At 35.8% G+C, this 26,681-nt stretch overlaps 1 protein-coding gene across 14 annotated transcripts in view; it reads left to right on the plus strand.

The window, feature by feature from the left end:
* LOC5575390 (solute carrier family 12 member 4) overlaps nucleotides 1-26,681 on the plus strand; it is a 791,918-nt gene that overhangs the window by 635,596 nt on the left and 129,641 nt on the right. For all 14 annotated transcript variants that reach the window (XM_021849571.1, XM_021849567.1, XM_021849570.1 and 11 more), the window contains one exon: nucleotides 21,929-22,034. In XM_021849571.1, the coding sequence (XP_021705263.1) occupies nucleotides 21,929-22,034 (106 nt within the window). The remainder of the gene's footprint in view (nucleotides 1-21,928; nucleotides 22,035-26,681) is intronic.

Raw genomic sequence — 26,681 nt, forward strand, 5'->3', positions numbered from 1 at the left:
TCCCTGCACATCTCGGCTCACGGCACGAAGCCGTTGCGGGATGTGTTGAGTTTCTGATAAAACTTACGTGTTTCTGCACAGCTATTTTATCTCCTCGCACTCCGTCTCCTCCAGGCGGCGTTTTTTTTTCTCCCGAAAGAGGCGGGTCCCTATGATTATTACGGTAAATCGATCATAGACTTTAAGGTGAAGATGCATCGAAATCAAAACTTGAATATTCAATAGCATAAATGTAGAGAACCAAATAATTATTCGCACTGAAAATATTATCTGTGATGACCAAACGCTCAAATTTTCAGCGTGAAGTTTTTTTTTGCCATTATTCAGCATCGGACTGAATATAAATCTTCCATTACACAGCCCATAAAGGCATAACTGTCCCATATGGAAAAAGTAGACATTGAGAAAATAGCGCTCAAAGTTTGAAGTTTGTCTTCTCATACAAATGTCCTTAATTTGCTAGTACATTTCTACCGCACAGATAATTCATTCTGCATCTATGTATTGATCAGCAACAGAGCAACAGATAGAGCCTACTTCCCAGCTTAGTGTTCTTATGAGCACTTCCACAGTTATTAACTGAGAGCTTTCTTTGCCAATGTTGCCATTTTCGCATTCGTATATCGTGGAGCAGGTACGGTGATACTCTATGCCCAGGGAAGTCAAATCAAATCATACACTTTACGGAAGATTTTAAATTTTAAGTTTCATTGAAAATATAACATAATGGAAATCAATCACAATTCCGAGAAGCTTTCAAAATACTTTCGAAGTGAATGAAACGGAAATTCTATCAGAAGTTGGCTGTTCTGCAAATTATTTTTTTTTATCGCAAACTAGAAACTGCTGACAAAATTGATAATTAATTCATATGACTCTTAATATTTTGGAATCATGATATTTCATACGATCTTTATTTCCAAAAATACGGGACAAACTGGACATTTTCATTAATACGACGCGATAGCTCGTGAAGGTCATATAAACGGTACTGTCCCGTTAAATACGGGACGTATGGATAGCCCAATTGATAAACCTTCTTCTTCAGAAATACTTTAGTTTACTAAAAATTATCAAGAGGACTTCCAGTGAATTGTCATTGAAATGGATATATTACCTGATGCAGTAGCTCTAGAAAGCAATGTTTTTATTTTCATTTTCAGTTAACTAAGAAAATTTGGACATTTTCTAAATTTTGTGTTTTTGAGTCGAGATTGAGTTTTAACACTTCAGTTGTCGCGCTGTTGTATTTTGTACAACACATATGGAAAAAGCTTGCTTCTCGTACATAGGCAGCAGCGTGGTGCTTCTGGTGGTGGCCAACCGCACGACGACTGGAAGGTTATTATTTTATAAAAGACATGTCTTTAAAATCAATAAACTTGCCCAAAGTTTGCTTCAAATAAATAAAAAATGCGCCTTAAATATTTCTTCATAAATTCATTTTAAAATTTATACGAACTTTTTATGGGTTCCATTAAAAATACCTTCGAACATTAAACGGGTAAATTTTTTAAGGATAACCATAGAAATAACCTCAGAGAATCCATCATGAATTCCTTTGAAGATTCTTTCAGATATTTTAAACGACAACCATAAGTATTCCAGGAATGTATCCAATGATTTTATCATAGTTCTCTTAAAAACTCCCGTAACAACATCTTTAAGATTTTTTTTTTTTTTTAAGTATTTTCTCCAAGGATCTTATATAATTTCCTTCAAAATTATTGTATAGATTTCATCCAGCCAGGAATTACACCAGAGATTGTTTCTAAGATTTCTTCAGGAATTATTCTAGAACTTCTCAGAAAGAAAATCCCAGAGATGTCTTCATAGAATTTCCCCAGTCATTTTCCTAGGAATATCACTAGAGAAAGAATAACGTTTTTTTCAGGAATTGTCAATGATTTTTAATTTTTTATTTTTTTCAAAAATCCGTGAGATTTTTCAGAAAGAAATAACAAAGTAACTATGAAGATTTGAAGCTATGAAGATTTTGCTTAAAAAAAGATACGAGAAATTGTTTGGAAGAACTAGAGGAGTCATTTCACATGAAACGTAGGAGAAATCTTAAGAAAAATTTCCGAAGGAGCTTACAAAAGAATTCCAAGTCAAATTTGAGAAGGAATTCTTGGAAGAGTATTAAATATATTTCTTTAGACAATATCTGGGGATTTTTAGCAGCAATTCTTAAGGTAAATGTCGATGAATCGTTGAAGGAATCAAAGTAAAAATTCCTAAAAGGTTTGGATTAACTGGCATAGGCATTCTCGTAGATCTTCCTGGGGAAACTTCCAAATAAACTTCTTTAAGAACTGTAGAATGATATTTTTAAAGAACTTCTATAGTAATCTTTGGTTTAAGATCTTTCAAATTTACAACTGAGTAGTCAAAATAGTCAAGAAAAGCGTTTTAGTGGCCATGGATTTTCTGAAGCAAATTCTGAAGAAACTTCTCATACCTTCCCTTGAAACAACACTGGAATATTAATTTGGGAAACTTGGTGGTGGAATCAATAGAGAGATTTCTGAAGAAGATTCCAGAAGTATACCTGAAGGAATCCTTGTACAAATCACTAGAAGAATTCCTGAAGTTCTTCCTCGAGGAATCTGAGAAAAAATCATGAAAAACCTGTGAAAAAATCGGGTAATAGTCTCTGAAGGTTCTTCTGGAACCTCTTGAAGCATGATTCACTACAAGCAGAATAAAGAAAAAAGTGACTTTAGAGACCATTTTGCCTTAAATAGAGTTTTTAGACCTTCCATTGAGAGTAGAGATTTGCATTAAAATAGAAACTGTTCCTCCAAAAAGAGATCTGCTACCAGCCTTGAATGTGTTCAAACCATGCCCGGAGGTTGGTAACTGATTTATTTTTCAATTATAATTGTAGTTGAAATGAAAATCGATTTGTTCAAGAGTATGGTCTGTAACATACCTCCACATCAGTTCCAGATATGATTAAGAGCCCCGCACATTTAGATAGATTCGTCTGAATTACAAAATTGAATCGAGTTATCGATAATCACTAATACCATTGATCATGGGGCTCCTATATTGCCGATCAAGGGCACAATCAAAGTGAATGTTTATATGCTTGTAAACGGGTTTGTTTTCTCCAAATCATATTCATAATATTGAATGACATTCTTATTCATAATATTGAATGACATTCTTGAATAGCTTTGTAAAGTTCTTGAGGAAGACGATTTCAACGATTGTCAGACGATTTTCATTTCGATTATCTGACCTGGAGAAAATCCAAGCGAATCCTTCATTGCATTTTCGATCTCTTCAGATGATTTATGGTCAACCGAGTGATCTTTACAGACGACTTCCGACCAACGTTAAGTTTTATTCACCGTGAGTAAAAAATTAACGCCACTTTTCTTCAAGATTCTCAAAGATTTCCTGCAAAATGCAATAGTTTTGTTTCTTCGCGATTTGGTAAGAAAAATACAACTAAAATGGGGTTCAAGATCTTCTGACTATATCAAACAAAATCTAAAATACTGACTACGATTGGCGGAACCCTTTGCTTCGTCGTTTAAATCGAAAATCCTGAGCAGATTTGTGTGCTACGATTTGTTGCTCAGATATTTTGCACATTTCGACACACTTTTCAACATTATCTATGGCATTCCTAAGATACGCCCTTCCTTTCAATTTTAAACGTTTAGCGACAGTTTTAACATGGTTGCTAAACCAGTGTTAGTCAATCATACATATACACTTTTTCGTTGTCACTTTGTAGAGAATGGCCAAAATGTGTATGCAACGGTTTTAAATCTCAATTTCAGTATAGCAAGATCTAGGGGAGGGGTGATAAAATGAACACCTTAAGGATATTATCATGTTTCTAATAGGAAAAAGAACGAAGAATTTCTATACTTCTATCCCACAACATCAAAATTAGGGATGTTATCTCAAGCAGCGACACGAATTCAGATTGAAATAGCTAAATTTTAACAGATTTTTATCGCTAGCAAAAAACGATGCAAATGTTCATTTTACCTGCACTATGCGGGTAAAATGAACAGCTGTAGGTGGTAAAATGAACATCATGCAAAAAACGCGAGCAGTTTTCGTTGATATTTTCACTACAATTGACCTCCGTATCAACCCGAATACTCCGATTTATGCTCTAAATCGTCCGTGCGTGATAAAAATTCATTGAAATTTGTTTTTTTCTCGGTAAAAGGCACGGTGTTCATTTTACCACCACTTCCCCTACAGCATTTTACGCATTCTCTAGGAACCCACCTGGAATAATCAGGCACACCTTCCATATCAATCTGTTAACAGTCTAGAGATATTCCACGTTCTGCTCCCGGCAGCCCAACTGGTTGACCTTTGCCAAATTCGCGAGGGCAGTAGTCAAAATCTACGGTATCACGGTTAAAAGAAGGAACATGGCTAATAAGAGCACGGACAGAATTTTTATTACGCTATAAAAGTGCTATCGTGCTTCCGATTCTTAGCTTTAACACAAAAACCCGATGGGTGGTAACCCACAAAAAGGAACAATCCCTTCCGTCTAGGTAGGTAACTTTTGTTCCAGTGAGACGTTCCCGAAATAGAATTCCTGCTGAGGGAAGGGGTTGACTGGTCAATCCCGGGCGAAAAAGTTTCGATCCCTTGCGGTTAACCTCGTCGTTCCTGGCAGAAGTATCGACAGAGTGCCCTGTGGGAGCTACAATGACATGGTTCTTAGAAATTGATGAAGCATTTTTTATGGTTCTATCAAGCAAATACTTACACTCGTGTGAAGAGAACTCGACAGGCCATCCCCCATCATGGTGCTGCTTCCCGAGCAGAAGAGCATGGCGAACAAATCCCAAATCAAGGTATTAAAATAAAATACCAGAGACAAAACCAAAAAAATATCAAAAGTTTGTATAAATGAAACCTGCACAAAATTAAAATACATCATTTTAATACAGAATGCATAACAAATTTTTTTAAGCTTTTCAAGAGCTTAATAGCTCAAGTTTTTGAGTACGTATTGAATAACAAAGCTAATCAATTATAAATTTGGTTATGAAAGCTTAATATGGTAATGATGAGCGCTTCATACATATCCTAATAATAGCAAATCAAAACCAAGTTGATAAAATAATTGGTCAGTTTGATATGTAATTGTTATAGGCTTGCTATTTCCTTCCCATCGGGTTCTCGTGTCATTTTGACTTTCCTTGGAGCAGCTGCTCATGGTTGCGGCCGCTGGTGGTGACCTTCCGCTGTGGGTTGGAGAAAATTTTCTTATTGCCATGGTTGAGGTTCGTTTGCACGTTGGAAAACTCTCGTCTTCGAGTGAGCGGTTAGGAACGGTGAAGGTGAAGGAGAAGAAATTTTGTGGCTTTTACTTCGAGTGTAGCGGTTAAAAGTCGTGCTCGGTTAGCAGGAGGGTAGGGTACTTACCAAAGACAAGTTTGTTGCTAAAATGTAGGGAAATGAACGTTCATTTTATAAGAACAAAAAAAACTATTCGAATATATTGCTCGTTGTCGAGCGACGGTAACACTAAGCAACAAAATCAAAACTTTGTTTTTGCAATTTCTCATCGTAATGGGGCTCTGCATAAAAATCTTCCTTTCTCTTTCTTTCCTCTGTGAAACTTGAAATCAACAAGGCCAGTAAAAGTCAAAATCCCATGCAAATTCAAAACAGTGCAGAGCCCTATAAGCTGTTTTTCATCACGCCAATCTGTCATGAAACGGCCTACTTTCCTGCACGGAAGTATGCAGTACGGGAATAGTCATTACGCAACTGAAACCAGTGCTGTAATGATTCATTACGCAACGCTTTCTCATTACACATTTGTTTTGAGTTGCGTATTGAATCATTACACAACAGTATTTCAGAAATTTTGAAATGATGGTCAATGCATTCCGATATAATCTCTGATACCCTCAAGTGGTCTTCTACGAAATTGCAAAAAATGTTGTACGTAATTCGTTGCAGAACACAATTTTTACAGCACTCGTCGTAATTTACGACTCGTGCTGTAAAAATCATCATTCTGCAACTTGTTCCGTAAACTACTATTATGCGCTTTGGCCTTCTGCAATGAATTCAATAGATTTTGGGCCGTTGATTTCGAATATGTTCTCACTTCTTTCGTAGCACGTACAGTTTTACAGAAAAAAAGGGTGATCCACAGCAATTGATTAGAAACGTATGTTCATCGAGATCCATGCTTCGATACATACATGATTCATGTACCGTCCTGTCTCAAATTCAACCATTCAGCTTTTGTATGGCGATCTAATTGAAATATTCCATTCATTTTTATCACAACATTTTCAGGAAATAACAGTCCTTAACGAAAAACAAAATTAAGGTCTTTCAAGATATTTTAGACACTCAGAGTTGTAGTGATTCTTCAATTCAAGGTCTGTAAAACCAGCTCAGATGAATTACCTTTTAGAATTAATCATTTGAATACCGTTTTGTAGCAAATTTCGAACAGACTCATATTCCGAACACTTGATTTCATTAAGAGATTTTGTTGAAATATTTAACTGAAACGTATCATAAAATTTCCAGGAATTGACAGTCGATTAGAACTCAGTTGAGACAACTTTAAAGCTAATTAGACAATGGAAGTTATATTGACTCTTTGGATCTTGGCCTATTAAGGCTAAGTAACCCGTCATTTATTTTGGTATGCAATCGTCAGTGATGCGAACAAATTTCAATAACGGCCCACTTAGCTCAAATGATTTATTTTTGTGAAATTGTTTGTTTGACTTTTCATTATTCATGCTGTTCGGTATTTGAATTATGGTGTTCGAAATTATGAGGCAGAATGAAGACAGTGTTCGTCGTTTGAAACAAAATTTTATTTTACACTTTCGCATAAAAATAAAAAAAGGAAACCTTGACATTTCAAGATAATCTCTCAAATTTCTTTACAAGATCATTTTACTTCTTCTTTCTGGCGCTACGTCCGCATTGAAGCAGAGCCTACTTCTCAGCTTAGTGTTCTTATAAGCACTACCACAGTTATTAACTGAGAGCATACTTTGGCAATTGACCATTTGTGCATGTGCATATCGTGTTACTTGCCACACTCTAAGCTCTGGGAAGGAAACCCGAAAAGCTCGAGGCAATTTCCAATACAAAAAGATCCTTGGCCAGTGGGATTTGAACCCACGAACCTCAGTTATGTCTTGCTGAATATCTGCGTGTTTACCGTTATGGCTATCTGGGCCCCATTTACAAGATCATAAATTCTTCCATTCACGTTCTTTAAACTTAAAAGTTATGAAACCAACATTTTTTATCCTTCAAATAACCACTCTTCGGAATATGAGTCATGTTTGGAATTTGAGACGAAACGGTATGATGAATCCTCATCAGCACATTTAATGTAGAAAATAAACAAATGTCTGAAATTCCGAATATGACTTATATTCCGAATACACTAAAACCTTAAATTAAAAAGTCTTTCTAACGCAAAATAAATTTATGTCAATTTTTTACGAAATGGTTAAATTGAGTTTAGACAATTATATGGGAAAGATTTTAAAGGAATGACCTCCGGTTGAGGAAAATCTTCGAAAACAAATCTATGACAAAAGGTCGAAAGGACAAAAGGTCGAAGAATAAAAAAGAAGGGACAAAAGGTCGAAAATCTTTTTTCAAAAAAGGAAAAAATTCCCACCTAGCAAATCACTTTCGACCTTTTGTCTTTCGTCCTTTCGTTCTTTCGACGTTTTGTCTTTCGACCTTTTGTCCATAAACCGCTGAAAACCCATGCAATATGTGTATTTTGGAAACGGACAAGACGAGGGGATGACGAAAATCGATGTCCGACGCCATTTTGAAATCCAATATGGCGACCTCCGGTTGGAGAAAATCGTTGTAAAACCATGCAATATGGGTATTTTTAGAACGGGCACGACATGGGGATGACTAAAACCGATGTCCGTCGCCATTTTGAAATGCGATTAATCAAAACCTCAATTAACGAAGTCTTTTATGCAAATTAAATTGACGTCACTTTTTAGAAGTAGTAACTTCAAGAGCCTAAGTACAGATCAGTACATTGATCAATTTGCTTATATGATGAGTTAAGATTTGATGCAATAACTAAATATCATCATTATACAACTACTTAAGTTTTAGATACTCATGCCTATATTCAATGGAGTCCTTGTAAGTCCAAGAACATTGACACAACTCAAATCAATACTAAGTTTACTAATATGGATAGTTGGGGGCCTTCGCAATATTAAAGAACTATCATTTTATAATTGGTTACGCTTGAAGATCCTAAGGCCTATATTCGATAGACATCTTGGAGGACAAAGAACATCTGCACAAAGTGAAACAATACACCGTTTGCTAACATGATTGATTAGGGGCCTTTGGAATATTTGAAAACTGTAGAATGATATGCCCAAACACCAATGGGCTCTTGGAAGACCTTAACTGGCACACATTCTAGCCTGATTAAGAAGCAAATATATCAATAATATGTTAATGATACTAAAATAGCATAATTTCTCTAAATAATAAAAATTAATTTCATACAAGTAAACTCCAATAGGCAAAACCTCGTTTTACGAACTAAGCTCCCTCATTTCACGCAGTCATTCATTTTACGCACCCCCATCTAGTTTGTAAGTTAAGGTTACAGTGTACTCGACTATTCAACGCAATTTTTCATGAAGCCACTCAAATTTCTCCACAGGATGATCAATTCATCTAGGATACATGTCCTTACATGTCCGTCATGTCCTACATTTAAAACTTGTGAAAATATCTACCTTTACCTTTGAAATCACCACTGTTGGGAATATGAGTCATGTTCGGATTTTGAAAAAAAAAACGGTAAGATTTATGTTTACTGTTCTGAATTTGAATCAAGATGTTCGGAAAATGAGGTAAATATAGTTCGACATTTGAGGCAAATTGTTGATTCACACTTTTGCATAAAATTAATAATAACATTTTACATTTAAGTCTAGCAGATACATTTATATGTTTAAAAATATTCGATGATTTATGACTGACTCACTACTTTTAAATGTTAATGGCTTGAATCATAGAAGGATTGATCATCCTGTGAAGATATTTGAAGGGGTTTCATGAAAAATCGCTACAAAAAGTCAAGTTTCGGAATATGGGTCACGTCCGGAATTTTAGGTAAAGCAATATTTTCAAAGAAATTGTAATTTCTTACACTTTTGATCTTAACTTAACCTCCAGAGAGGATTTTGAAGTAATTTCTCGCAAAATGGCATCCTTTTTGTGTGATTATTCATAATTTCTGTAAAAACCTAACACTTAAAACTTTAGGGATGTAAATATATTACTGTTGGCAAATTTTTTTTCTGGGCATACCTTAGGTTTAACTAACGGGATAGAAAATGTGATCAAGACCCGAAATCAACCTGAAAAAAATACGGTAGCAACTCCAAAATTTCTGAGTGGAAAATTCGTCAGGAACTCCTCCAGGAGTTCATCGAAAAATTAGAATACATTACAGTCCTTCAAGAACTTGAGATTCATCTAAGACTAAAATATCTAGGCATTTCATCAAATATATGGTACCGTAAAACGGGGTAACTTTGATAGTTTTTTCGAAGAAAACTTGAATATTTATGCATGCTGTTTCAAAGAATAATAATTTATATTTTTAAAACAAGTACTGGCATCCTAGCTATCGATTGCAGTTGATAGATTTCCAAAAGATTTATTATGAATGGATATATAATTTTTCATATAACACAGCGTAACAAAAATGACACTTTTGCGTGTCTCAAGGATCAAATGATGTGTCTCTAGTAGATTTGGGGTTGCTGAATCTGGTGCCATTCTCAGAAATATTCCAGCACGTCACAATTTTTAGCTACAGTTCGCCAAAGTTGTATAAAACACTGGTTTTATTAATGTTTACATGAAATTTAAAGTACAATTTATCATACTTTTTTGTAATCTAATCCACCAAACATGCAAAATAGAACTTGAACTTTCATTTCAGACATAATTCGATTGAAATTGCGCGATTAAATTTCGATTAAACTGATTTTTTCAACATGCTTGCAGTCTCCATATAAAATTTTTCGTTTCTTCTATATGGCAAAGTACAACAATTCTCTAAACCATCAAAAAATAACTTTTCTGTATCGAAAGTAATACAAACTTTGATGATAAGTATTGTTATACACATAAAGTTTGAATTCTGTGGCAAATTAAGCCAATATATTACCTTACAAGTTGGCAAACTTGCATGCAAGTTGGCTGAAATAGTCATTTTTTGCATTTTCAACAGTCAATATCTCAAAAACTAGACGTGCTATGATATTTCTGAAAACGGCAATGGATTCAGCAACCCTTTATTAAGTGAATAGCGGTATTTTGGTGCTGGAGACAAAAACGTGTTCCGCAGTGTAATCGAAAGTTGGTTTTCTGTTTTGGGGTAACTTTGATAATGGAGTATGAATCGAACAAAATTGAATGAATAACGAACATTTGAAGGGCATTGCATACCTCTAGGCGTTTAACGTTGTATGGAAATTTCTGACTTAGATTACAAAAATGGTCCCAGTTTGTGAAAATGCTATTCGCTAAGAGATTTGAGACCGTATTCAAGTTCTATGATAACTAGGCTGTCAAAGATAAGTGGCCAACTATTCAAAACTACATCAAATAGTGATCGTACAACAGATTGTTTGTAAGCGTTTCGAAAATGCTACAATTGTGTCAATTTTTAATATTCGTATAAAAAGCCTCAAATGCTCTTGATTCCAATGAAAACAGCTTTGACATGAAGTGTCATACTAATACTCTTTACTTTTGCGTTTGTTTTGCTTAACTGATTTACAGAAACTTCGTTATTTCGTTTAATATGTTGTGGGTCTCGCACTATCAAAGTTACCCGCATTATCAAAGTTACCCCGTTTTACGGTATTAAAAATATTTCACAAGTTTCAGCAGAGATTTTCCATGGAATACTTCAAGAAATGTTGTAAGAACACAAAGAAATCTTCAAGAACTATTGTAATGACTCTTTCGGGACCCTTTCGGCTCTCCGATTGCAATAATTTAATTCTATTTATCAACCTGCGTTCATACAACACGCATGACATTTATCGTTCGTGGAATATAACGAGCAATGAACGTAAACAAGAAAGACACACGCCGTGCCGATTACTGTGTGTCACCACTTGTAGCATTCGCCGACACAATCTCATTCTGATCAAGAAATAGAGGCAAATATATTCCATTTTCTGAGCTATATTTACGAGGTGGTTAAAGACTGCATTACCGTAAATGCTTTTAGCTTCAATGTTCTTTTAAATTCTTTTAGTGGTACTGACTATTTTTTCAGAATTTTAAAAAAATACTTAATAAGGTATAAGTAATTATAACATGTCTTGAGATACCATCAGGTAGTTTCTTCAGACATAACTTCTAAACGTATGAAACACATCTAAGGATTTATCAAAACGTCTAGAGCTCCGAGGTATTTAAAGCACCTTTAACAGCTTTTATAGGGGTGTCTTCAAGTTTTCAAAAATTAATGACAGCAATTACTCCAGTAATCTATATAGATCTCCCAAGTCACTTGTGTTTCGACAATTCATTCAAGAGTTTTTCCAAAGATAGCTCAAGAAACTCTTCTTAAATACTAACCGAATTTCCTCCGAAGTTTCTCCTGTGATATCTTTGGGCAAACTTCCAAGAAATACCAAGAGATTACTTCAAACCCTTAACAAATTTCGTAAGAAATTCCGAATTCATTTCCTAGTAGAATTTGAGAAAGAAAGGCCTGAATAAAACGGTAGAATATACGAATAACTGCCTGAAGATGTCATTGTTAGTAAAATCTGTATGTTTCGAGTTCTATTGGAAAGAACTTTGGCAGAATTCTTGTGAATTTTATTATAATTTTTTTTTAATTCAACCCGTGTGTGGCTCGGAGAGCTTGAGCTTGAGCTTGATTGGCCGTCCGTGGTTGCTACTGCAGTATCGCCAGATCAGCTGCACTTACACAAGGAACCAACCAGATGACTGCTTGGGATTAACATGCACCCTCACTGGTGATCTTCTATTTTTAGACAACAATGGTGCCTGCCACGTCAAAATGCAGACCAATGAGGGGAAGGGGAAGGAATTGATGATGCATTTAACTGGCTCCCACGGTTGACCGTATATACCACTGCGTCAACGCCAGTTCATGCTGGAAGGGTGAAAGGGTGGGGTAATTTTTATGGCAGAGAGGCTTGCTGGTTTGGTTAGCAGACTGCCTATATATCAGGCGTAAAGAAAGGCATGCTATGATGATGAACGAATGGAAGCGTAGGAAAACCGTTTTTTTTTCTGTCCGTCTCGGTTTCTAGCAAATGCTATGAAGTGTGATAGATAACATCAACTATGATATATTAAGAGTGGTAGATAGAAGCAAGTGAAAGATACAACTACAAAGTACAAGGAAAGGGATGGGCCTGGGATTGAACCCATGACCTTCTGCTTATGAAGCAGAAGCGGTAGCCATTAGACCACCAACCCCGTCTTACAACCCGTGTGTGCCTGAGAGAAAGCCTCACCGCTCGGCAAATACTTAATGGACTTCAATAATTTTGTCAATATATTCATACACATAACTAGTTTCCTTAAGTGGCCAAAGGATCTCGGGAATTCTCCTCTTGCCAGAGTTATTCCAATGGGTCACTGGGTCAACTCAAGTGAAAAGGGTGTTGTGTTTTTGTGCCCCTGAAGGTATGTAAATTTCAAATCACAGATAGTTTCCGGAATCGGTTACAATATGGCGAAGATTTTTATGAAGAAACGGTTTAGTATTCAACAAATTTGTGATTTATGCAACTAGAAATGATTGTCAATGCAAACAAATAAAGATAACTTGGCATGGCTAAAAAAAAATTGTCTTTTTTAACCCGACCTGACACAGTGACCCACTGAAATAACTCAGGCCACAGAAATATTCCCCAGCTTTTCTAACCACTTTCAGAAAATATATATGTGTACCTACCAGTATACTGACAAAAAAAATGATTCCGTTAAGCATTTGTTGATCGGTGAGGGTTTTAGCATTTTTGCTTTCACTCAGGCCTATACGGGTTAAATCAAATTAAATCAAGGAAATTTATTTTGGCGCAATTTTTGATCAACAAAATTTACTCAAGCATTCATGTGAGTAAATTTTGTTGCATACATTTTTTTGTATTTTAATCGAAGTCCATTAAAACATTCTAAGCATGGGTTTCGATAAGCAGATGTAATCAATTGCTGTAGAACAAAAACGTTGTACTGCCACGAAAACATAAACATCTCTGAATAAAAACACCGCTTTCTTGACAACTACAAATGTTACGAAAACTCTGAGGTCGATTTGAAGTCATCGGGTTAAAATTGATTGAATTCATTGCAGAAACTCAAAGTGCGTGAACCAGTGTTGCCAAGTGTTTTAATTTAATGAATAGATTACGGAGTTTCGTGTTATGTATTACTTATTTTCCATTTAATTGAATTTGTCTAAAATCTCAAATAAAATTGTGTCAATACTTTCTTAAAAGCATGAAGCTCTTCAACATTTATTAAAAATTGATGAACTAGTACCATTCACCCCCACTGTATCAGCAGTGATAGAACAACTGTGCTGATTGATTTATGCTCACCGCAACAAAACGTGCTCAACAAGCCAAAAATTGTTTTCTCCGCGAATAATGGCACCAAATGAACCCTTAGAATTAGCTTCTCAGCAGTGTGGGAAAAATGTGCTGCTGGTCCAGAAAAGGAAAATCATCTGGTGCGTCCCTTGTGGGACAAATACATAGGTCCGTCTTCTTCATATAAGAATTCAAGTGTTGTCGTCGTCGTCGTCGAACCGAACCGAATCAAATCGGATCGAAATTTCGATTCGATCATCACCTCTGTCGCCGGCTGCCTCACGGTGGTCTAGATCTATGCGCCTTCTCAATATTTTACTTTTTTTTTTATCTATATTAATGTTTAGCCCAAGGCTAGTTCATTTCGGGACCAACGGCTTTACTTCCCTTCCGGAGGAAGTAGTCACTGAAAATTTTTAGTGACTATCTCGGGGATGAGATTTGATCCCAGGCAATATGTTCCAAAACACTATTTTGAACCAAAGAGAGTGTTTTGGAACATGATTTAAGATTGAAGACCCTTTTTTAGTAATAGCCACATTCTTTTGCTTTACATAGAACAAAAAAAAATGTTTGTGAACCGGAGGCCAATTGATCACTATTCTACAACTTTTTGTTATATTTTCTTTAGAAAAACATATATTTCCATATAAATTTTGACAAAATCAGATAAATTCTTGATATTTATCAGCTTACGCTATTTAATTGCCATGAATCAGCATTTAACATTTCTTGTAATAAGCCTTTTGCTTTTAGCTTTTTGAAAATCTGGACCTCTGTGTGCCATCGACGACACCGGTTCCGGTTGTTGGCATTCTGAGTACAGACAACAATCCAAATGCTGATTCGAACGGAAGAGAACGATGAGGCCGGTGGAGCGAGGAGTTTTATTTGTGATTTTTTTTTTTTGTCGGATCTCAAGTTTTAGAGGTGGTGGAGTCGATGTATGGAAGACAGTTTCATCGTTCAGTATGCTCACCCAACCCAAAGAAAATGCTCCCTGAAGCAAGAATAGATAAAGGAACATTCTGGCTCAAGTTTTCCAACTGTGATTGTGTGCCAATCGTCGATTGAATCTCATGGGTAAATTGTCGCACATGTTAAATGACTTATTTGAGTAGGGAAAGATTGGTTTCACTTCTTCTTCTTCTTCTTCTTCTTCTTCTTCTTCTTCTTCTTAGCATTATTTCCCCACTGGGACAGAGCCTGCATCTCAGCTTAGTGTTCTTATGAGCACTTCCACAGTTTAACAGCTTTCTTTGCCAAAGTTGCCATTTTCGCATTCGTATTCGTGTTGCATGTACGATTATACTCTATGCCCAGGGAAGTCAAGGAAATTTTCATTACGAAACGATCCTGGACCGATTATGAATCGAACCCAGACATCTTCAGCATGGCTTTGCTTAGTAGCCGCAGACTCAAACCACCTGGCTAAGAAAGGTTCCTTTTGGCTCATTTTTTTTTTTTCAACTTAAAGCATGGGTCAATCTTCATAAATGACCATTCTTAAGGTGGCTGAGTTGAACTCCATGTGTTCATATTGATAATCTTTGAATTTGATATTTCTAGACAATAAGTATTTTTAAACCCTCTTTATTTGTCACAAGGCAAGGAAATTCAAAAACTTTAATAAATAACAGTGGAAGATCTCATACAAAACTAATCCGAGAAGCAAGCACTGTCCTCTTTGGGATGAAATGATTAAAGGAGAAGGTCGTGAACCATATACAGACGTCTTCATAAAAACGTCGCGTCTGGCAAGGGCCACAAAAGTACATAAGTGAAATAACTTTGTTAGACTTTCCTACGCTTTTCAACTTTGTCATTTTTGACGTGGAAAACGTTTCCACAACCGATTGTCAACTTTATTTGAGTAACACACATATGTGCTACCTAGAAAATCCAATCAACAGTAAAAGCTTGTGGGATAAGTCTCATTTTTCTCGAACATCCCATAATGTGGGTTGCGAAACGATGAGTTGCCAACTGTGTGTGGATGTGGAAAGAAAATATTACTTTTTCGCATTATTGTTTCCGACAATTGGGCTGAAATACTAACCTGCTTAAATCTGCCGCATCTATAAGGTGTAATAATATTCGTTTTATTAACACACTTCATATTTTACTCTAATATATTCTCTCGTCCCAGGATCTTTGTAAACCTTATGTAGCGTGATAGAGATATGCACTACCTACCAAAAGTATGGAATCGCACAAGTACTGCAACACTTGTTTTCATTGGTTGAAGACGATGCATTTACTCACCAATCCATTCTAAGGGAACATAAGCAACTACACCGAGGCAAAACTGCTTAATAGTTTCTTAAGGAATAATTTGGCGCCACAACGATTATTATTGAAATTTGTAAGTTTTACTTATGATTTTGGTAAAGCAATTCATTACCTAATTTCTTATGTCAAACAATAAAATTCTATAGCCAACGGATCGACAATCGCTCAATCAAAAGCAATCTTTTTTAAAACAGAATGAAACTGTGACAATTAGGCATCTTAATGAAACTATATTTGAGTTTTCGACTAAGGTTCGTGACCTGGAAACGACAAAGTTGCTTTGGTTAAGAAACTTTCCAAATTTTGTTTTAATTCCAAAAATCTGAGCGATTTTCTGCTGCAATATACTTATTTTTAAAGCCTGTGTTTGAATTGAAAATCCCAAGTTTAACACTTACGGAAGTATTCGTAATCATGATAAAAATTGTGATATATTTTCTAATTTTATATCACAGTGTCATAGTTTCACCTCAACGTCTTAAGATAGGATTTTTTTTTGAAAATTGGCTTTGTTTATAATAATTCGTTAATTTTGATGAATTGAACATGCTTATAAAAATTATGACAACAGAATCGTCTTCAGCGATGCCGGTTTGAATAAACAATCATTTTCCTTGCTAAAATCATTTGTATAACTCATATGAAGTTTTTGGCAGTGTCATCCATAATCAGAGAAAATTTCTTTAATTATTGTTTCGAAAAGTTGAAAAATTTTCGCATGAACGGAGCTTATTTTCTGCAATAACTTTTAATTTTTATAAGCGCAATCATATAAAAAAGAGAAGCACATTGAAAATGTTTCAAAGAAAAATGTTGATTCCAACATTTTGCGAGGAAGGTCATTCCGATCAATGGTACCCCATTTTACGCTACCTCAGGATAAGTTTCCCAACAATAGTTTCACACCCAAAAAGTTTCGAATCATTGTTGAGGAAAATTTGATTTCTCCAACTTTATGGTATGTATAATTTAAGAAAAAACAATTTTGCAGTTAAAATTGTCCTATAACATTTTTTTTCGACCGTAGAATATGTTTATCCTTCCAAATACAAAATATTAACCCAAATGCCTATCGTTTGCTGCAAAGTACTCAAGGTATATGAAAATTAGATTATGTCGATATTTTGGCACCCTGTAAACTGTGTTTCACCATCCTTCAAAACGTCTAACATTTCGTAAGATGAAGAATAATTAAAACTGCCTTCAAATTTTCAGGAGCACAAATCTAGTGAACAGAACAGTGGTCTTAACACTTCAGTCGTCGCGCTGATTTATTTTGTACAGCGTGGTGGCTCTTACGGTGAACCGCGCGACGACTGAAAGGTTAAAAAAAAATGTTCTCGAAATTTGAACTCATGAAAATTCAAAGTATTGCTTGGATTGATATAAATAAACGCGTATTGTAAAATAACAGTTGAGATATGTTGAGGGATTGGTACACATTTTTAAACGGTCGCGGAGCACCTGCCAAGTTATACCTTTCAGGTCCTGCGCAAATTGCATCCCCGTTTTTGCCCCTTTTTGAGATATTGACGTTTGAAGAATATGATATTTTTGAATAAAAATGGTCATAATTCATAAAAAAGAAAAGAATCAATTAATTCGTTCACCAAAATGCACATTTAAACTAGTTCTAAAACTTTGTAAAAGACGTAATTTTGATAGAATTTGAAATAAAAAAGTTATGGACAAAATACCGTTTTTTCATGGACCACTCTACCCTGCATCATTGAAAACGCCGTACCAAGGGCTACAGTAGACTTACAAAGTTGGAGTCTTCGACAAAGTTGTTCAAAACTAAACAAAGAACAACTCTATAAAATTGAAGTGTTTTATAGAGTTGTTCTTTATTTAGTTTGTTTAGTGGGAACTTGAAAAGCTTATCAAGATGTTTGAGATGTTTGAGAAGTAATACGCTACTCTACAGGTTTCTGTCAAAACGCGTTAGTATCCTTTCCTCGATCCACTTAATGGAATTCAAAAACTCCTATAAAAAATCCAAAAATTCAGAAATACTGCCCACTATTGGCTGCAACCTTTGCTTTCTAACTTGATACAAAGAACTTGGTTGTTTCAACTTATTATAACATTATTGAAATGCCCATAAAAGCATATCTGTCCCATGTGGATTTTCGAATCAATACCCTTTTCCATCGCTACATTTATATATCAATATATACTTTAATGTGCATAAAAAATGTTAATGTTGGATTGGCTTTCCAGTTTTGACAAACTTAAAAACTGTTGCTTTATTTTGTTCAAATCCGTTTGGAGCTTTCTTCCAGGGCCCAAATGTAAAAGTTCTTTTGTCCAGTGTGTTTCGATAGAACCTACAATTGTCTGGTGGATCTAGTTTGCCCGCACAACTGCAACCAGTTTTAGAGTTTTGGAAGCTTTTGCTGTGGGAAAAACGAACTTAAACCTGGCGCACTGGAATTTAGTAACTGGTCGAATATCGATCACCATTTGTTATTCGGTCTGGTATTAAATTTCGGTGCACAAGTTTAAGTTTGTTTTCCCACAGCAAAAGCTTCCAAAACTGGTTGGGGCTGTGCGGGAAAACTCAATCCATCTGACAGTTATAGATTCTATCGAACCACATTGTATTGAAGAACTGTAATAATTGAGTCTCTGAAGAAGGTCCTAAACGGACCGAAACGTTGGACATAATAAAATAATTGTTTTTAATTTTGTCAAGACTGAAAAGCCTATCCAATATCAACAAAAAACTATATTCGAACAATATATATAAACAAGTCATACTTTGTATGAAAATGTTGTTAAAACATATGGAGTTGGTCCAGTCTATATTGAAAAATAAAGGCATAATAAACTCTATTTCAACTTTCAACCCAAATAACAAATGCAAGTTTATATGTGTTCAAGTTTATATTTTTGTTGACCAAAAGAAGCCAAATAAATAATCTGTCCAGTGGTACTAAATGAATATGACATGCATAAATGTACTGGAAAATTATGAATATTTGAATGAGAAGACAGTTCAAACTTTGAACGCTATTTCCTCAAAGCTTCTTTTTTTACACTATGGGACAGTTATGCTTACAAGGGCAGTGAATAACTTGAAAGTTTTGCGTCATCTTACCCCCACACGTTTCAATATTCATCGGGGATCCTCATTAGTTCACTGACAAAAAAAAAGACATTCGGCTATTTGCAGTGTACCAACAAAAATAAAGTTTTTCATGTATTTCATCCGTCACAAATTGACTCATTGTCGCTCCAACGCACTGCAATTTGCGACTATCTAACTACCAGCAAAAATAAACTTTTACCTTATGAAAACATTCCTTCCGCTCTGCCTAAGTACATTAATTAAAAAAGTCCCATGTGCCACCACAAACCATATCTGACTGGTGTAGGTGTAGGTAGCTGTACACACAAAAAGTGAGTTCCGTTACTTTCCGGAGACAATGCTCAAAATCGGGTATGACAGGTTGCGGAGCGGCCGACTGACAACTACCACCACTGCTGGCCCAAGTAAAACTCATCTAATGAAGAGCATGTCAGCAGCGAGAGTTCCCTTTCCTGTCCCGGTTGGTTAGGTGGGATGATATCTAACGTATGGTAGCTACTAGTGCAGGGTTCAGGGGATCAGTGAGGAAGTGAGGGGGATGCAATTGCTCTGGTTGGCTTATGGTTAAGAAAAGCAAATGTGTGTCAGCAAATTGCTGCCGGGGATAGTCCAGGTCCCTCAAGTAGGGTTTCGTATCCATTCTGTGTATACAGCATAGTTTGTGGATTAGAGTGTCCCGAAATTGCACTTTATTCGAAAGCTGGAAGGCTGAATTTCCAAATGGTAGCTAAGGGTAGTACAATTAAATTTGTGTGAGAAGTACTCTATAAAAATGTTGTTAAGAGGTTGCCTCGTCGCAATTTTTGAGTCTAATATAGAAGCAATATGTCTAGTTCTAGAAAATTCATATTTAAAAAAAAAAATTTTACTCACTGAATTTTCAAATATTTGAAAATCATGACTTTTTCAGAACATTCTTTTTTTATTTTAAAACAACAAATACACCCATAAAAGTATAATCGACCGACAAAAGGTTAACTTAATTCAATAAACTTTAAAAGGTTCGTCACTTCGATTATCAACATTATTTGCTTCTACTTAGGATTTTTTCATATTAATTGAAAATAATATATCAATAAGCATGTTTATGTCTCACAAATATTTTTTTATCATGGTCTAATCGCTTATCAAAGTGAATCCTGTGACCCCAATAATTCTCCCCAGTAACATTTGTGGAGATGCAGAGGTAAACACGGTCTCCAAATAGCAAAGGTTACACACTAACATTCCTTCCCCTAATCCCACCTGACTGACGGACGAGGCCGAGATCGTCATTGACTCTGTATAAATAAAGGCACTGAATTATTACGCGTTGCAAGAAAAATTATGATTCCTGGAAAATCCAGGGTCATCTATTGGAAAATTTCCCATCATTTTGATCATAGTTACCTGCGACTTAAACTATTGAATTATTTTGGTTTATGTATACTGTCAACGAGCAGTTTTTGCCTGCGACACCAAATTTATTATGTTGAAGAGATAACCTGTGTATTCTGGTTCTCTTATCCAGACCATTTGAATGAATCAAGTATCTCAACATTAATAGACTGAATAAGAGGTGGAGGAAGGAGTGTATCTAGTAACAAGTTTAGGGAGATCAAGCGATTTATTCCTTTCTTAGTCGTTGGATCGCTTATTCACTTAAATGATGTTTTATTTGAACGATTCCTGACCACATCGCCATTGCCGAATCTCCTTTTTAATTTCAATCAATGACTTCGAAAATTCGATAAAAGAATTGGATTATTTACTGATCATTAACTCGTTCAATCCGTTTTGAAAACAGTAACGCATACGTAAGAAAATGATTTCAATTTTCACGCAGTGGCTCAGGAGAGAAAGTTGTTGAACTACCGTCATGCTGCTTACTGTCATTGAATTCAATCTACTTCCTCAAGAGTTGCAGTGCTTGCACACTGAAGTAGATTATGTCCAATCCCTGCCGAACTTGAAGTTGATTCTGTGTGCACTTCACTGACTTCGGTCAATCACGGAATTTCAACAATTTACATATATGGGTAGTCATTCTAAGCTTAGCTAAGCTATATTTTGTCGATATTCAGCTTTTATATTTTTCTTTTTGTTGGCGGTTTCCGCTAAAATTTTCACAGAAGCTTCAGGGGATCCAAACTTATAAATTTAAGGGCATAACTTAAGATTTTTTTATCATTATAGGCCACCCTAGTGAGGATGCCAGTTTTTTTTCCCCAGTGCGATGCTTTCTTAAGAGCACAAGAAGCGTGTCTCACTTGGCTTTCATCGGCATCCAGAAACCACGCCACATATTGTGGATGTAGGTGAGAGGTGCTTGGTTTATAATTCAACTATCCTGTGTGGCAGTGCCACTTTGGTGCTTTGGTGGTAAACCTCTGAGACGGCGGAGGCTTACAGGGCATCAGCTCTGCACTAGTTATTTGTGTATGTGTAGTTGTAAGTGTGTTTGTATGTGTGTGTTACTCAGCCCGCAGAGGATGACAAGTCCCTGAACTGATGATGATGGTTTGTGAATAATAGATGTGCAGATGTTGATGAACCGCCGCCGGCCGTAGCATCTATGGATGGGAGAAATCTCTACTTTGGCCTCGATCGTTACGGAGAGTGAAAGTTGGTTGGTTTACCACATTACAAGAGGGGGATTACATCGTCGAACTTAAATCAAATCAATGAGATTTTGTTGGGGTGGTTGGTAGATGCGGTCTAAATCAAAGAGAAACATTTAGATAAACATAGCGTTAGGGCAAATGTACCATGAGTGGTGCACCTAAGTAAAAACTGCTAAAAAATGGTGTTAAAATCATAAAATATATGATTTTAACGTATCATTCATATATCCCGCTAAGGGAGCGTTTGGCCTAGACATTCTATTAGTTTATTAATGAATTATTCTTTCTTTTTCTTTCAGACTTACATGGCTCCGTGGTTATCGATATTTGGAGATTTCACGAAAGACGCTTCTGCGATGTACAACAATTTCCGCGTCTATGGCACGGGTCTGCTCTGCGTTATGGGTAAGTTCTTTTAGATATATTCACTAGTTGTTCTTAAATTAACTTCTGAGATACATTTCCGGAGTCGTACAACATTAAATAACACTGCGAAACGACCAAATGGTGAAATGATCAAATATATAGAGCAGCTACTATGGTTACAAATGTGGAACAATTAATTCTCTCAAGCCTCAAAATACCGCTGTTTACTTAATTTAGTACAAATAACCATGTTGTCTTGACTTAGTTTTGAACAAGAGGCTTTAAACATGTTGCCAAAATCGAACGAGCACTGTAATGTGATTTTTTGCAATTTCTCATCGTAATAGGCTGTTTTTCATCACGTCAATCTGTCTTGAAACGGCCTACTTTCATGCACTGAAGTATGCAGTGCGGGAATAATCATTACGCAACTGAAACCAGTGCTGTAATGATTCATTACGCAACGCTTTCTCACTACGCAACTGTTTTAAGTTGCGTAATGAATTATAACACAGCCATTTTTCATAAATTGTAAAATCATGGTGAATGCATTCCGGTATAATTTCTAGTAGCCTCAAGTGGTCTTCTACGAAATTGCAAAAAATGTTGTACATAACTCGTTGCAGAGCTCGATTTTTACAGCACTCGTCATAATTATCCTACTCGGTAAGCCTCGTAAGATAAATTTACGACTCGTGCTGTAAAAATCATCATTGTGCAACTTGTTCCGTAAACTACTACAGTCGAAGCTCGTCATAACGACAAAACCTCTCTATAGCGACATTTTTTGGTCCCATGAAAAATATTGCAATGTTATATATATTCTCTATAACGACTATTCTCTATTGCGACGGTCCTTTGAGATGTCGTTATAACACGCTTAGACTGTATTAAGGTAAAGTGACAAACGGATCACTAGAAGCTGATATCCACGCCTCTAAACTTGACATTTTTGTATAAGAAAACGGCCAATGTGTACTTTGTTTTGTCCAGTACTGTTTATAATTGTATGAATAACATACGCTTGATTACAAATACTATAGAAAACATTCTCGAATAATAACTTAATAATTATTTAACTTAAAAACATCGGTTGAACACAAAATTTAGTTCGAAATTCAACATCAGGTGACGTTTAATTCAATTGATGCAATTGGTACAAAATACTTTACCTCTCAATCTGATCACTCTATCAAAACACAGTGGTATTTTATTAAAGGATCTAAATAGATGGCTCACGTATGAACCCTTTGAAAATAGGTGAACGAATCACGGTTCTTTTAAAAGAATCACAATAGGATAACGACTGTTTATTTCGTTCTTAAACGCTAACGGTTGGTGTCAGCGGCAAAAAGTACAGACAACAACCTTTCGAACATTCAGTTTCTCTCACTGGCCGCCGAGCTGTGATACTGATGTTTGTATCTCAATCACTGACCTCGCTACGCTTGATTTTCAATTTTCTCAAACTTCCAACACGAGCGCATGGAAGAATCGTAATCGAGAACTGTCAAACCGTATGGAAAATAACGAAATACGTGAATTACAAGCAATTAGGAAACTGGATCGAAAAAGTAGTAATTAGAAATCCAGCGTAATATGAATACATAACTTTTTTGTGTATAGTTTATGTTCCATGGTGCTTTCTTTGCTTCAGGAGTACCACTAAAAAAGAGCCATCTATCCGTATTCCTACCTAAGATTTTTTTGGATAATAAAGGAACACCCTCGAGCCCAACTACCATTGTGGCTTTTTTACAATTAAAATGTTTATTCTACCTCAGCACTAAGAGCGATTTTCTTTCAGCCTTTGCAGGCTAAGGAAGCCAGCTAGCAGAAGGCTAGGACGTAGAGTCGGGTCTCCTATTAAACGCGTTCCTATAACGCGCACTCCTATTACACGCAGAATCCTAAGAGAGTTCTTGTTTTTAAGTTGGGTTCTCAGAACTTTCAAAGGTTTTTTTAAGGATATCTTGAGATTCCAAAAGGACACTGGGAGTTTCTTATGGAATCCTGAGAATGTATAAATGGAATTGGGGATGCTGAGCGAAATATTATAATTCCTAATAACAGTGGCGTCTCGTCCTAAGGTGCACTTGGTGCACTGCACAGTTAAAGATTTCAAACTAACAAATTAAATATATATATATATATATATATATATTATAATTCTCAATACTTCCAACATTCATAATGTGTAGTTGCTTGAAAATGTTGTTTGATTTCTTCACCTTCAATTGGTACATCGCCCTCAGTGAACAAACCGTTTGATTCTACATCCCCCCCCCCCCATGGTCTTGCTCAACCAGCAAGCGAAAACTGCAATTGCCATGCGTCTCCATCGTATTGCGGAGAATGTTCATTTCAGCCGTGCACTCTTTCTTGTGCACGAAAATAGCGTGTATGGACACAGCAGGAATGTGCATTTGTATTGGCATTTCTAGAGCAACAGTGGCGTTGTATAGGTAAAATCTGGTTCACTCCAATTTGTGCACCCGAGAGAGAAATTGCCCATGACGCTCGCATTGGTTTGCAAGAATTGAGAAAGCGCGCGCAACTGGCGTCACGACGTCTGCTGTTGGAAGAGAAAGCGTCAACGCTTGGTTATCACGTGGTTATCACGCCCAATGGTATGGGTGCCCTAGTGTAGAAGTAGTTGTGAACTTTAGAGGAAAACAATATGCACTCTGTCTCGAAAAACACCCAGAATCCGGGTGTAAATCTTTCAAATTGGGTAATATTTCCATATGCATTTTGATGAGTCAGGAAAGCGTGTGCAAGTTTCTTTGAGGAAAACAAAAACAAACTGTGTATGACGAGCGTATGCTAATCTACGTGTGTTCAAATGTCACTAAGCTCTATACATGCTTTGTGTGTATGTATGTTGCATGGAGCTTCCAGGTGTCGCGCGATAGTAGGCGCAATATTGATTGGAACCAAAACTAGATGTTATAAACATATTGGCCAAATTGATTATGTTTTATCTTATTAAATACACAAAATTTATGTGGCTTTGAATTGATGTATAAACTATGTGTGAATATAGTTTTTCTTGCTCAACAGACTGACAACTGAATTGCGGTGGGCGTAAAGTGGGTTTCAGCGTTCAACAGTCAGTCATCATTTCACTTAAAAGCTTTGATGTATCAACACAAGTATACAAAGAGATGTACCAGCGCTGGACATCGTCAAAAAGCTAAGATATCGTGATACAATTGACAAGCTGTAAATAATAAGAATTATTATATAGAATAACAACGTTAGGAATAATAGAGATTCGGAATTTCGCGAAAGCCACGAAATCCACGAAATTTATCTTTCATCGCGAAACTTGGAAAATAACGCGTGAATAGTTGAATTCTGAAGGTTTATATGATAATCTCAGAAAAGTTCAGATTTTTGCTCATAAGAATGGTTTATTTATTTGTAAGCCATGTTTCATACAAAAAAATGTGCTAATCGTTTAGTTTCAAGTTAAGCGTCTTTCTTCTTACTTTAAATTTTGTATTGATAATATGATATTAAACTTATTATGTCAGTTCGCAAAATACGAAAAATGCTTGCAATTTACGCATATAAAAGTCATTTTTACTGTAAATATACATTTTTATGTCAAATATTATCAAACTATGGGACCGCGATTAATATGCAAATTTTTTTCTTTCATCGCCTTGGTATCAGCGAAATTTTGAGAATTTTCCTTGACCCTAAACATTGTATATTGGAATCATCCAAAATTTTTAAAACTTACAACTAGTGGTTGAAACGAAGAAAACAAACAAAAAATACGTCAAATGAGCAACAAATATAATAACTTCCAGACACTTCAAGATTGCATACAGTATTGGAAATTACATTTTAAGGTGTTTATAATAAGAAATTACATTTTAAGCTGAAATACATATTAAAAAATCAATTGAAAAATTCGTATTCATAATTCAAAATAAACGGTTTGTGCGAATCAGTGCACAGGTAGTCAAATTTCTCACGGGACGCCTCTGCCTAATAAACGTTAAAAATTTCTACGGCGTTCCGTGAATTCCTTGCAGGATACCTTGAATTTTTAGTAGTATTTTAAGTATTTCTGGGGAAATCTTAGGGGTTTTGAAAAGGTTTCCAGTGCAATTTGGGAAGTACCGTTTTGATTCATATTACGGACACTTAAGGACTCAGTGAAGTATAACCCAGCTTGGACCATACAAAATAAATCATTCTGTATGATTTTTTAACGTTATCGAGCGTCGGAAGCCCTTAACTTTCGGATGGTGGGTAAAGAATACGCGTCCGCAACTTGAATAATTTTAAATAAATCAAAACGTGTGGCCTTTTCATGATTCTTATTCCGGACGCTCCCTCACTTTTGCCTCATATTCCGGACGCTTTGATTCGAATTTCGGACAGCTCATGATAATCATTAATGGAACAGTCAAATCATCAATTGAAATCGTTCAACCACTTAAGAGACGTCTAAGGTAGTTGGGCATTATAAATTTGCAATTATATTTATGGAAAAACCCTAATAAAACGAGCCTCGAAAATGAGAACTTTTGGACGGCGAAAATTGAAACATTTCGTGTGAAATGTTTCCCATACAAACGACAGTGTCCGGAATTTGAAGCTGTCCGTAATATGAATCAAAACGGTACTACTGGTTCCTTGCGAAAAATAAATATTTTAAAATTTTCA

Source organism: Aedes aegypti, chromosome 3, assembly GCF_002204515.2.
Source record: "Aedes aegypti strain LVP_AGWG chromosome 3, AaegL5.0 Primary Assembly, whole genome shotgun sequence".
In the NCBI taxonomy this organism is placed as follows: Eukaryota; Metazoa; Arthropoda; class Insecta; order Diptera; family Culicidae; genus Aedes; species Aedes aegypti.